Source organism: Balaenoptera acutorostrata, chromosome 2 (assembly GCF_949987535.1).
Source record: "Balaenoptera acutorostrata chromosome 2, mBalAcu1.1, whole genome shotgun sequence".
Classification (NCBI taxonomy): domain Eukaryota; kingdom Metazoa; phylum Chordata; class Mammalia; order Artiodactyla; family Balaenopteridae; genus Balaenoptera; species Balaenoptera acutorostrata.
The window spans coordinates 159,187,932-159,202,320 of record NC_080065.1 but is presented as its reverse complement, the minus strand read 5'-3'; the positions used below and the strand labels follow the sequence as shown (position 1 = coordinate 159,202,320).

Sequence of the window (14,389 nt, the reverse complement as noted above, 5' to 3'; positions counted from 1 at the left end):
GAGAAAGATAGGGACAGAAACGGACCAATATGTTTATCCATGTATAATACATACTCCAACCAAGTATGTATTATACAAATACATACAGACAACCAACCAAGGGCTGTTTTCACTTCCAAAGCCCTCAGCCACAGTTGATACAAAATAGTTACTATTAATCATGCACTTATCATGTATAGATCCAAGTGCTTTGCATGTATCCTATATCTCATTCTCACAGTAACCTTCTATTATCGCCATTTGATGAATGCAGTTTATTGACTAGCTTGTGGCCACACGGCTGGTATGAGGTGGAAACAGGGCTCAAACCCAGCCAGACTGCTTCAGTATCCATCCACAGAACCACTTCTTCTACTGCCTCCATGGCTGGTATTGCCTCCTAAGTATCTTTAAGGCCTCTATCCACTCACCTTTCTTTGCTAAGCCACTATTGTTTTTTTTACATGCAGTAACCCAGCAGTCTCCCCACCTTCCCTCTATTACTCATGTAAAAGCCAGGATGCTTTTTCCAAAAACCCAGTTTAATCATATCCTTCCTCTTCTTGAAGTCCTTTGGGCTTTCTTTCATGCTTCTGGTCTAAAATAATAATTCCTCCATACAGCCTACAATGTCTGGGACTGTCTGCCCTCTGCCCACTTTTCATACCTCATCTCTGTCTGGTCCCCACACCCCTCCTAGAGCTGAGCTTCACTGCCCTTATTCCTATTCAATGTTGGGTTCAACTTCCCTCCAGCCTCAGGGCCTTTGCACAAGCTGTGCTCTCCTTAGCCACCTAAGTGACTTCCCCAGGGTACTTCCCTGGGCTTCCTCCATACATCCTCACAGAGCAGGCTTCATGGCTCTTTCACGCAATTCATCACAGTGATATATATTCATCAGTTCTCCTAGTGACTCGGCCACCAATAAATAGAAAATCAACCATGCGGTTTTTACCACTAAGAAGTCAACTTTTCCCTCCCTTTGTCTTTTTTGTATTTGTTGCAATCAACCAATGTCTAAAATTTGAGTTTCTTTATACATTTCTATCACATTTCCTGAAGATTGTGATGGAAAGGCAGAGAGACAGGGACAGGAGGAAAAAGAAAAAATGAGACACATTTATCATCAAGTTGTCTGAACATTTCGGAGTAGGAGAGAGGATAACTTGTCCTCAAGAGGCAGAGCTTTAGTTATTTGATTCGACTCAGTGACCCACACTTTCTGTTACACCATCAAGACACTGACCGTAAATTCAGCGATTTTCGGCACCCGGAACTTCCCTTTGTTCTTCTGTTCAGGCTGATATTCCGTTCTTGTCTTCACAATCACCTGAAATGTTCAACCAGTGTTAGCATGCATAGAGACTTGAAAGACTTTTCTGTTCCTTTTTTTTAGTAACTAGAATTTACTGTATATTGCATAAAGATCAGAAAATAAAGAGCCTCCCACTCAAACAAACACAAGAAAACAGAAAATTCAAATTACCCATAATACATTCCAATTCCAACAGACAGCCATAGGTGACAATTTTGGTCGCACGTTTCCAGAAGTTTTTATATGCATATATATGCACATATTCTGCATATGTATTTGCTATTTATGCAAACATATACTTTTATGAAACGGATTCATACTTCATTTTATCACAGAACACTCTACTAACATTTTCTCCATGTAGAAAAAGATATGATTTCATTTTGCCTTTTGATGTAGCTTAATATTTCATTGTATGCATATACCACAATTAATCTAACTAATCTTGATGGTTGAACACGTAGGTTGTTTCCACAGTTCAGGGTATATAAACAAGTTATGATGAACATCTTGTAGCAAAACTTTTGCACATATACTTAATTCCAGTTTCATTTAGGGACTTCCACAAAGAAAAACATAAAGGTCTATTGAATCTATTGTATCATCTTATTTTTCTGAAGTCTGAATATTTTGCAGAAGTGGTTAATATCTTTTCAAGATAAGCTGTCAACCTGCCAAGACATTTATGGAACTCCATCCCACTGTGTAGGCAAAGTGGAAGAAAAAAGAAACTTGACAGATAAAAACTATTGCCGAGTGTCACAGTGTCATAGGTAACACAGAAGCTGTCTGAGTCTCGGTGCCTCAGCTGTAAAATATGGGCAATAATCATAATCATAACCCCTAGTTAACAAGGCTGTTTTGAGGGTTGAGTGAGATGATAGTGGGCAATACTTTTGGAATAATTTATTATGTGCCAGAGCTAGATCAAGCTCTGCATATACTTTTTCTACATACCACTGCTACTTCCATTCTCCTGAAAGGAAAACTGAAGCACAGAGCTGTCAAGTCACTGGTCCAGGGTCACACAGCTCAAAGGAAGCAATCTTCTAACTATGATCATTCTTCTCATTAGCACTTAAATTAACCGAATTTTCACTGAAAACTTTCACCAAGTTTTCCTAGAGACAATAGTCAAGTGTATGTACTCCTGCAAGAATTCTTCTATGAAGAATTTTCTTTGAGGTCTGTGAGGCATACCATGGACAAAATATAGCTCAAAAAGGAAAGGACGGGGAGGAACTACTATTATTGAACATCTACTGTATGGCACTTAAATATGTTAGTTAAGGAGGATCTGGGTCCCAGCCCATCTAGAACATCACTCCTTCCCTGACATTTAGAACTCATTTGCAAATGTAAATTCTGTTGTTGTGCCCCACCCCCTTTGGATTCTGCTCCTCCAAATATTAAAAAGTGAGCCCTGGCTTCCTTAAAGAAATGGTACAGCTAAACAAGCATGAGGGGTTTGCGGGGGAGTGGGGTGGGGAACGTTCTTTTTATTTTTTTCTATCTCCTGTTCCAAAGAACAGGAAAGCAGAAGCTTCTTTGCCACAAATAATAAAAATGTCCCTCATGCTTTGCAAATTTACTATACAGCAGACACTGAGCACTTGACGTGCACTATCTCACTTAATTCTGTGCTGTGGGGCAAATACTGGTACTGTCAATATTGTAGGGAGATGAAACATTGTGCTTTGGGTTTGAATCCTGGCTCAAGCACTATGCCTTCTGTGTCTTAGTTTTCTCATCTATTAAATGGGAAAATAACCATCACTACCTGGTTGGGTTGTTAGGAGGCTTAAATGAGTTAATGTAAGTTAAGCACTCAGACCGTTCATTCAATAACAATGTTTTTTTGAACACTGCCTCTGAGTGCTGCCAAATGTTCTTCCAATAGATGTCTGAGGCAGATATGGAATCGGGCCTCGCTTGCACCTGTCAGCCTGCAGGTCCTCCCTATCCAGTCCTTTGAGAGCAAGGCAAGGATTTCTCAAGAACAATACTGTCCAAGCATGGTCTGAAAAAAAAGGAGGTTTCAAGGGTGAATAGAAGTTTCCTGGGTGAACAAGACAAGATATTTTATGCAAAGTGAACCACATGGTCAAATAAACAAAAGTGTAAAATAGCATGTAATCTACACATTTGACTGTTTTGGTGTCATGTGAACTTCAGTGTGTTAGTGAGAGTTAGGAGCTAATATAAATGTAAGAGTAAATGCCAAGGCACAGTTCACAGGCTAAGTGTTTCTATTAGAAACTCACAGCGTTCTGGGAAGGGCCAAATGAAATAATGTATGTGCAGGTGCTTTGTGAACTTAAAAGATATTCTACAAATTGTAATGATTAAAAATATTTGGAATATCACTAGATCAAAAAATGAACTCAAAAGCTATTCGAATTTAGTAAGATGGTCAAGTACTAAATAAGTATAACAAAACCAATAAATTTTCTTGGCACCAGCAAAAATTCACCTGACAGGCTATGAAGTATATTGAAAATTTAGATGTCTGATCATTTCTCTGAATCCACATTTTTAGAAATATTCACAAACTGGGAATTATAGTTTCTTCTCCCAATTCCCCATGTTGTGTGTGTGTATATATCTAATGTCTGTATGTATATATATAAATATATTATGATACACCTCAATGTCTATTTCTAAGATAGTGAATTTCCTGGTCAGTGTGCCATGTGACCTATAAGCCTTAGGGCAATAACTGCCTTTGTCTTTTATGATAGACAGCATTCTAAGATGGTCCCCAAGCTTCCCACCCCCGTGTACATGCACTGTATAATCTCCTCCCTCAAGAGTGAGGACAGGACCTGTGAATATGATGGCATAGTCACTCCCATGAGTATGCTATGCAAACTCGGTCACAGCAGACTGGAGAGAGATTCTCCTGCTGGCCTTGAAGAAGTAAGTCAACATGTTGTGAGAGGGCCATGCAGATAGTACCTGAGGGTGGAGTCTAGGAGTTGAAAATGACCCCGATCAACAGCCAGGTCACTCAAGAAAATGGGGACTTCAGTCCTACAACCACAAGTAACTGAATTCTGCCAACAACCTGAATGAGCTTGGAAAAGGACCCCAAGAACCAGATGAGAATGCAGCCTAGCTAACAGCTTGATTTCAGACCCATGAGACCCCCGAGCACAGAACCCCTCTAAACTGTGCCTGAACTTCTGACCTATATAAACTGTGAGATAATAAACTTGTGTTGTTTTGAGCCACTAAAGCTTTGATAATTTGTTACATAGCAACAGAAAACTAATATGTCTTCCCACATTGCCAGGTCCATCTCAACCATCTCTTAGCTTGAGTCCTTCATTTCTAGATCCTTAGCCATCAGACTGGTCTCAAGCATAACACATCAAGTGTTAAGAAGCATTTGTTTCTTAGTCTTTCCCTCTGCCCCTTTATTTTTATAAACATCTTTCCCAAAACTTCTCAAAAAGCCCTAAACCACTTATATCATTCCATGTAAATTTTAAAGACCTCATGCAGTGGCCAACATGTTGAGATAGGAGACAAAACTAAACAAATATTACTGTTGGAATGAGACAATGAATAACCATTACAGCCAATATCATTCTAATTGTCATAATAAATATTTTGTGGTTGCTTCTCTAACATCCATTTCCTTCTTCAATCAAACCCCCCCCCCAACTGCCCGATATTGCTTTCAAGAACTCACCCCTGTCCCATGTGGCAGCCATGTGGTTTGGTGGAATTGATGCCTTCCTTGATGGCAGGGATGGACTCTAATTAGGTTAAACCAATCAGAGCATATTATTCTACTGATCACAAAATTTGATTGGCTCAGAGATGGGCATGTTACCTAACTTGAATCAAAGAGATATGAGGCAATACTGACTGGGAACTTACGGGAAGACACCTCCTTGCTCTTCATGAGTGTTCCCTAAAGAACATGTTCTTCCTCTGGATGGTGTGGTGAGGACTTAGTCCTGAAACTGCTGAAACAACTGTTGCTACTATGGGGAGGAGCCAGGATGAGGTCAAAGGCAGCATACAAAAGAGGGCAGAGCCAAGAGGAACCCAGAGAAGTGGAGATGAGCCCTGATGACACCCTGCCCTCTGGATCACACCTTGCCTGAAACCAGACCCATGCTGTACCCTGCAGTCATGGGGGCGGGGAGGGGGACAAATATATACTCTTTGAACCTTAATCCAATTTAGGTTGTGTTTTCTAGTACTTGAGGTGAAAAGCTTTGTATCTAATAGAAATGTGTTCCAAGAAAAAATGAACTGAAAAGCTATTCGAATTTAGTAAGATGGTCAAGTACTAAATAAGTATAACAAAACCAATAGATTTTCTTGGCACCAGCAAAAAATCACCTCAAAATGTGGTGAATCCACCAAAAGATACACACAAAAATGTTCATAGCCACTTTTTTCATAATAGCACAAAACTGAGAATAACCCAAATGTCTATTAACAGGAGAATGGATAAATTGTGGTTTATTCATAAGATGGAATGCTACACAGCAATGCTACATAGACATGGGTGACTCTCACAGACATTATATTGAACTAAAGGAATCTGATGCAAAAAAGTATTTTTTATGTCCTGTGTGATTTCATTTATATCAAGTTCAATATATATAAAATAATTTATATATTACCTGAATAAATATATATATTTAACATGCCATTTACCATTTGCAGGAGTGATGCTGAGTTTAGGCAGAGTTGGGGTCATAGCCCTCCTTCAAATCCATATACTACTTTGCCCTGAACCCCTATGAGATGCTGCTTATGCCCTGAGTGAGTTTCTAATGAAAACACTTCTTTTGGCTTCAAAACACTTCTCAAACCACTGAGTTCAAACTAGGCCAACAGACAGGTTGACGGACCCTGTGTCAGTCCTCAGTCATCTGTTTCTCTCTTCAGCTATACCATACTTTCTCCAAAAGCAACCCAGGTAATATTTTACCTTTGGCCCTAAGAAAGTGTTAGCTCATTAGAACCCCTTCTCCATGTCAAAAGCAGGTATTTGCCCATTTGCCTGGAACAAATGGTCAGTCCTCTGGCCTCATCTTCTTTGACCTCTCAGTAATATTCTTTGACCACTCACTCCTCCTTAAAAGTCCTCCTCCCGGGTCCACGGTCTTCTCCCTGCTCACTGACCAGCCCTCCTCAGTCTCCTCCCGCTCTGCTTGACTTCTCAATGTTAGAATCTCTCAGGGTTAGGTCATGGGCATGCTTCCTTTCTACAAGTCCCTTCTGAGTGTTCTTACTCCCATCATTTCCAAGTCCATCTTTATTCTCATAACTCTCAAATTTACATCTCCAATTCGGACCCCACCCAGCACTCAGATTACCCTACTGGACATTTGCCCTTGGATAGACACACATAAATTTACCATGTCCACAGCAAAGCACTTGGGTTCCCTGACCCACCTTCCCCAACCATCTTGCCCTCAACATTCTCTTCCCCGTGTAATCGCCAGCTAAGAAAACAGCAGCATGATATGCCATTGTTTACGTCAAGTCATATACAGGAATCTCTCATGATCCCTCCCTTCCCTTCAGTCTCCAAATCCATTCCAATCACCAGTTCCTGCTTCCTCAAAAATTTCCCTCAAATAAACCCATTCGTCCAGTTACACTGCCAACACCCTAATCCAGAGCATCATTCTCTCTCTGCGAACTTTTGCTCTGACAGCTTCCTTGTTTCCATCCTTGCCTCCCCAAACCCAAACAAAAAGAGATTTCTAGACCAAGAGAGCATCATAAACCAGCAAACATTCAGAAGACATCCAGGAGGCTGGACCGGGGAAAACCACAAGGAGGTAGTTTTGAGTGGCCAGGGAACAGAGCAGGTGAAGTGAGCGGTAAACAGAGGCTCTGAAGGCCACGCCTAGCATCTTGAAGATGAACTTGAGAACAGTGAGGAACTGAGGAAGGATTATAAACCAGAGAATGGCTTTCCAGGTGTGCATTACAGGGAGAGGAGAAGCCTCTGGCACAGTGAAGATACACTGGAGAGATGCAGAGAGCAGGAAAAACCAGCCCTACAGTTACGGGAATCAACCAGCTATTGGGCATGTCATGAAGCGTGGTGTGCTGTTCCCATGGACTGGAGCCAGAAACAATTCCCTTCTATAAAAGGAGATATAGTACCAGTCAATTTTTTTAGTACTATGAAGGAGAAAGCATAAGAAATGTTATCCAATTTTTATTAATTGTACCTTGGAGGAATCAGCTTGCATACGCAAAGAAAGAGAGAGAAGAGAAAATAAGTTTGCAAAGAAAGGCTCTATTTTCTGCAGTTGAAAAAAAAAAATAGAGCAAAACAGAGCCCTGAGCTCCTTGATTAATAACAGAAATGGGAGGAAAAAGTGGAGAGAGGGGAGGAAAAAATTCTTTCTACTCTTGTTATTATTAAAAGTGGGGTTTTATAGATACTTGGGAGAATGAAACTCCAGGTTTTCAAATATCATTGTGGATATGGGCAAAGAAATAAACTTGTTTTCTTTTCATATCAATACATCAGTCCCCATTGTTCGGTCAGCAGCTGATATGAAGGACATAATTTAACATAATTGGCATTGTGAAAATGGGATAAATTATTCATCCCGAAAGCACCCCTCATCTGGATATATTCCCCCTTTGCTGGCAAGGCCAGATAATACGTGGTGGTTCAGATGGTGCAAAGTACAGATCATAAAAATTTAAAATACTACTTCCCAGGATTATCAATAATGAAGAGGTTCCCACATGGAGAGGCCCCAGGATTGGCAGGAACAATAAATAAAAGTGCAGAAGTGCTGACAAGGAGCATGATTGTATTTTTATGAGCTGGGCTTGCACAGGCCAAAAATAGACCTAAGCTGTATCCTTCAGCTCATTCCTGCAGCAAAGAGAGAAGTTCGGAGCAGGACAATGAAAGGCTAGCCCCTGAGCACCTCCTGTGTGCCAGACACTGAGCTACAGGCCCTACTGATGTGTCCTCAGTTAGTTCACACAACCCCCCTCTCCGATCTTCACATCTCTCCTTTAAGATCATTATTATTCCCATTTTTCAGATGAGGAAATTTAGCCTCAGAGACTTCAGTCACTTGCCTATGATCAAATGACTGGTAAGTGGTTGAGCTGGTATCCAAACTCAAGAACATGTTGCTTTTTTCTATCATTTTTTTAAGGTACCCACTATGTGCCTGGCACTGTACCAAAAGCTTTCCATCCTATATCTCAGTAAATCCTCTCAATCGCTCTGAGGTAGGACTGATTATCCCCATTTTATAGGAACCTGAGTCTCAGAGAGCAGAAATGACTTCACAACCTCACGTAACCACTAAGAGGCAGAGTCAAGGCTTGAACCTGAGCTTCCGGCTCAGATCAAGTGCCACTAGGAAGGTCATCATTCAAATCTCGTAACAAACTCTGATCCTATGGCACCTGATGCTCCGTAAATGCTATTAACTGAATGAACAAATGAACGAATCCTTCATCTAAAGAGACAAGGTGAAGTCACCCCAGTGGGGCCTGAGTACATAGTTGGGAACCTTCTCCCATTTACTGCCTCACTCCTCAACCCACACTCCATCTCTCTGGGTTCGAGTCTTTCCCTGGACCCTTGAGGTTTGGTAGTGGGCACAGAACACAAGGTAAAATGTCAGTGCTCAGAGTACATTAGTGGCAGCGTTGTCCAATCCCACCCATTCACCGATGGGGACATGGAAGCCCAGAAAGGGGGAGGGATTTGCTGCAGGTCACACAACAAGGCAGTGTCAGAAGTAGGACCCTAGTATGGACCTGCTGACTCCCAGTCCAGGGCTATTTCTGTGGCATTGAGTCTCTTTTACTTGCTGGGCCTTTGATTTCTCAGGGCAGAATGGAAGGCTGGCCAGTATGGCCTCAAATGGATGGGCCAGCCCAATAAGTCTCTGACTCTCCAACTCTCAGGCAAGGCATAGAACTGGGCAAGGTGAGCGACTCTTCCTTGGGTCCTACAGGGACGGCCAGCTCCTGCTCTGAGCAGAGGCTAGCTGCCTGCGCCGGAGTCACTACAGCAAGGCCGGCCCACAGCTCTGCCACCCAGGCCTGTCCCCTATAGGGCAAGGCCCAGCCCACCTCTCTGCTCAAGCCTTCTTACAGCCTGGGGCCAGCCCCGTGCACTTCAGGAAAAACAATCCTGATTCTGGGACTGAACTGATGATGATGATACAACAACATTAAGCAGTTACTCTCTGCCGGCCACTGTGATAAACATTCGGCATGCATTTCCTCATTTTACCCTTTAAACAGTTCTTAGAGGAAGATATTCCTGCCCTCGTTTTAACAATGAGAAAACAGAGAGACAGAGTGGTTAGTAAGCTGGCCCAGGGTCACACAGCGAGTAGGTGGTGGAATTAGGATTCAAATTCAAACTGCATTGCTATAATGCATGTGCATCTATACAGGCCTCCCTCTGCATGCAGGGGCACTAGCTCGTTCCACAGTGGTCTCTCCGTGTGTGAACGTGAGCAAGGAAGTAAGTCACTTCAGCTCTCCGAGACTGTTTCACCATCTGTGAGATGGAGGTGATTTTTTAAAAATAGAAAATTTGATATATGCTCATGGTAAAAAAAAGTATGAAAATTGTAGAATAAAAGTTTTCAAATGGACCCCAACCACTCCATCCATACTCTAACCATCTAATGGTTTCTTGTGTGTCTTTTCAAGACTATTTTATGAATTAGAAGAATGAAACATACACACATGTTTCCACAAATGGGATCACTCTATACCACACTCTTTAAAGTTGTTTTAACGGAGCAATGTGTCTATTGCTTTCTCCACATTAGCACAAACACAAGCAAATCTGTCTCATCCTCATAACAACTGCTTACTATTCCACATCCATGCACCAGGGTTTATCCAACCACTCCAATCTCATGGAACATTCCAATTGTTTATATATATATATATATATATATATATATATATATATATATATATATATGCCTTTGCATACTTGAAAAATATACCCATAGAATAAATTCCTGCCAGTAGCAAGCATACCAATTAAATAGGATATACAGTTTAAATTTATAAACAATATCCAAATACCCTCTAAAAACCATTGCATCACGTTATATAACCAACCGGAGTGCAATGAGAAGATCTGCTTTCCCCCAGTGTTAGCAACACTAGGCACTATTACATTTTTTTTGCCAATCAGATAGGTAAAAAGTTATGTTTCATTAAAATTATGTTTGCAAATTATAAAGAATTTTTAATCTGCTTATGGGTCATTTTTTTGCCTATTTGCTGGAATCACCTAGTCAGAGCCTTTGCCCAATTTAGGATGATTTATAATCTTGTGAGTCTCTGAAGAGTAGAACAAGGGGGCTCAATGAGCCTGGAATCGGCAGAGATGTGCATTCCCTGCTCCCCGGGGAAAGGCTGACAGTTCTCTGATCCTGTGTATCAGGGAGAAAAAGAAACCCTCTAGTGAAGCCATGAGAATGACCAAGAAGGCGTGGAGGACTCAGTGACAGGAGCAGTATCTCCATTGCCCAACATCTTTCCAGATCTGCCCCGTCGGACCCCTGCACCCCCGCTGTTGAAACCCCATCCTTCTCAGCATGTCTCACGTTTACAGTCATCCTCCAAAAGTATCACCTTCGGGAGACATATTCCAAATATCCAGTGAAAGAAAGGAAACTATATCAATGAGCACCATCTTTGTGCCATTAGACAATTTTCACTTTTTTTTTTCCTCACAGTAACCCGGTTAGGTAGCTATTATGTTCATTTTACAGAAAAAAAAAAAAGAAGCCCAGAGATGCCAAGCAACTTGCCTAAAGCCACACAGTACATAATTAGTTTAGCTGAGAGTTGAATCCAAGCCTGTAAGACAACCAAGCGCATGCGGTCTACCACACAAAGTGAAGGGTGCTAAACATCAATAATTGACCTTTTAATGCCTGCATTCCTTTCCTCCCACAAGCAGGTGAGCCAACCTCCTCTAGGATGTGTAAAGACTTAGTAACCAGTAGAAAGGAAAGGTACATTTGCCTAGAGCCTGGCAGCTGGCTTGATGAATACACAGTTCATCTGGGGCTTTGCCAAGGTGGGGTTGTGCCTGTCTGTGGCTTGCTTTCTGCAGACCAGCCATCCCTTAGCTGGCATTTCCCAGCACTCTTGGGTGCAGATCTTGGCTGCACTGTTTTCTTTTGGTGTGTCCTAGGACAGCATTCCCCTTCTCTGAGCCTGTTTTGCATGGTTACAACCTCACAGAGGAGTTGTGGGGACATCTGGGTTATTGTGGTCACTTAGATAAACCAAAGGCACGTCCTGGAATTTGGTGTCTACAGACTGATGTTCCAGCTTCTCAAGAGCTTGCTCGCATGGCCTAGAGAGAGCCACCAGACTGCTTGGATTCAAGTGGAAAAATTAAGCCCAGCCTTACCCTAGGCAAGGGGCAGGGGGCCTCGTTCAGCCAGCATTTCCTGCTGTCCACCATATGCCAGGACTAAGGCTACAAAGATGAGACAGAGCCAGGACCCTCAGGCCTAGTAGGAAAAGCTCCTCAGTGCCAACCCAGCACCAAGTCTCCATCAATCCATCCACCTCCCCATTTCTGCTGCCACTGTCCTAGTACCCACCACCACCATCCCCTTCATGAGCACAGCAGTAACCTTCTAGCTGATCTCCTGCCCCTCCACTCTTTTCTTCCACCATACATGGCCAGGGCTGGGGGGTTGGTGGAACTGCAGGAAACCCAGTAGCCTCTGTTTGGGGGACATTTCTCTGGTGCTGCCTCATTTGGAAGATGGATTGGAGAAAAGAGGAAGAAGAGACCAGGAGACCAAGCATGAGTCCCTTGGCCCTACGGTGGCCCATTGCAGCCAGAGGAATCTTCCTGAAATAGAAATCTGATCCTGTTACTCTCCTCTTTAAACCTCTTCAGAAAAATGCACAGGGCCCCTCATGAACTGGTGCCCACCCCACGTCATCTCCCAAGTCTCTCCCCCTCCCTCAGCTGACCCAGCCAACCCGACCTCCTGACTTTTCCTCCCATTCCCTCAATGTCTGTCCACATGCTGGTCCCTCTGCCCCCTACTCCCCTTACCAACCCACCCTCCATCTCTCAGCCAGGGCTCCTTCCTCAGAAGGACCTCCCCTGACCATCCTGCCATCATAATTTAATCCCCTTAAGTCTTATCGTCTCTTAACAATACAGCACCTTATTCTTTCCTTAATAGCCCTTCTTGCAGTTTGCATCTCTGTATTTCTATTTGTGTGCTGGCTTGTTTGAAGTCCCTCTGCCCCACTGAACAGGAAGCTCCATGAAAGCAACGGCCATGCCTGACTTTTCATGGCTGTATATGCGTAGCCTAGCACAGGGCCTGGCACATAGAAGGTGCCCAGTAGACATGCTGGATGAGAGAGTGAGTACCTTCCGGTGTAATAAGTATAACCTTAGCTATAATTATGGGTGGTCAGGGAAGGTATCCAGGAGAGCTGCCATCTGAACTGGGCTTAGGAAGATGAGCCCTGGCTTATCAGACAGACAAAAGGGCAAGAAGATCATTCTGGGCAGAAGGAATGGCGTGGGCAAAGAGGAGAGAGCAAGAAATACCCTGGAGAGTGTAGAAAATTCTAGGGCGGGGTTTCTCAACCTCAGCACTGTTGACATTTTGAGCAGGGCAATTCTTTTTTTTTTGGTGGGGGGGGGGTGGAATTTTGTGCATTGTAGGATATTTAGCAGTATTCCTGGCGCAAAACATCCCTCCTCCTATTGTCACAACCAAAAATGTCTCCAGACATTGCCAAATGTCTCTCTGGGTGGAAAAGTCACCCCTGGTAGAAAACCACGGCTCTAGGTAGTTCTGACATGCTGGTGTTCAAGGTACAAAGTGAGGAGTGATAGGAATGGAAGCCAGTGGGGCAGATAATGGAGGACCTGGAGTGCCAAGGTCAGGATTTGAGGACTGTACCCTGTGCGGGTGACTGGAAAGGCTTTCCATGGGAGAAGGACTGGTCACAACTCCAGAGGCACTACTGCAGGTGCGCTGTGGAGGATTGATTAGCATGATAGAAGAGGTGGGGAAACAACCACGAGGCCAGTCAATCTCATCTCCTAAGGCATGCACAGTCCCTCTAGCACTGGGTAGGGAAGGAGCCCTGGAGGCCTTGACATTCTCTCTGCAGGATCGCCCCAGGCCCCACCTGCATGTCCAGGAGAGCTCAAGAAGAAGCCATGGCCGTAGATGAGGGAATGCAGAGTTTGAGGAAGCACTGCCTGGGGATGGGAGGCTTCTCATTATCGAAGGTAGCACGGTGCAGAGGGGAAAGCTGTGGTGTCAGGTGCACCGGGGTTCCAACCCCAGCTCTTCCACTCTCTCTGTGAAGCTTGGACAAGTCACTCCATTGATCTGAGCCTCAGTTTCCCCACCAGTGAAATGGGTGCACTAACACCCACCTCACAGGGCTGTTGGGAAGATTAACTGAAACGACAGCCATGAATGCCCTGCATGGCCCATTCCTAGCCCAGAGCAAGGGCTTCAGACATGCTCGTCCTCACCAATTAGCCTCCAAAAGCTTTTCCCCAGAAACTCGCATTCCATACTAAAGAGTATTTAGTGAACAAGATAACTGTTAGTATTACACACCAAGCACACTCTGTATTTTACATTTTCAAGAGGAAAACGCATGATGTAACATTGGGGTTAAATACACTTTTTTCTGATAACCTTTTTAGCTTCAAACCCTCACCATCTGGCTGGACCTAATGAGAGAGCTGACAACTATGTCAGAACTCACCTTGCCTTCTCTACAGCCCAGTGAGGTTGAGTCCCCCCTCTACCCACAAGGAGGCTGAGGCCGAGGCAGTTAGAGAAACTCACTCAAGCCCTCAGCCGCGGGAGGCTCGTAAAAGATAGAGCAGTGAACCCCCCAAGAGAGGGGCTTCCGAGTCTGTGCTGGTAAACACAACACTGCTCTTAGCACTTGGCTTCTTGAGTGGAATTTACTGTTAACACATCTGTTGTAATGTCAGGGGAAAAAAACCTGGTTTACTCTTGTAAATATTATAAAATCTAAATCCTAGCACAGAAAAGTGCTGATACAATTTCCCAC

The 14,389-nt window shown here is 43.4% G+C and overlaps 1 protein-coding gene across 1 annotated transcript in view; it reads right to left on the bottom strand.

Moving 5' to 3' along the window:
- The window catches only part of NSG2 (neuronal vesicle trafficking associated 2), a 59,368-nt gene that overhangs the window by 41,155 nt on the left and 3,824 nt on the right, over window positions 1-14,389 (bottom strand). Inside the window, exon 3 of the mRNA XM_007190322.2 lies at window positions 1,226-1,309. Within this exon, the coding sequence (XP_007190384.1) occupies window positions 1,226-1,309 (84 nt within the window). The remainder of the gene's footprint in view (window positions 1-1,225; window positions 1,310-14,389) is intronic.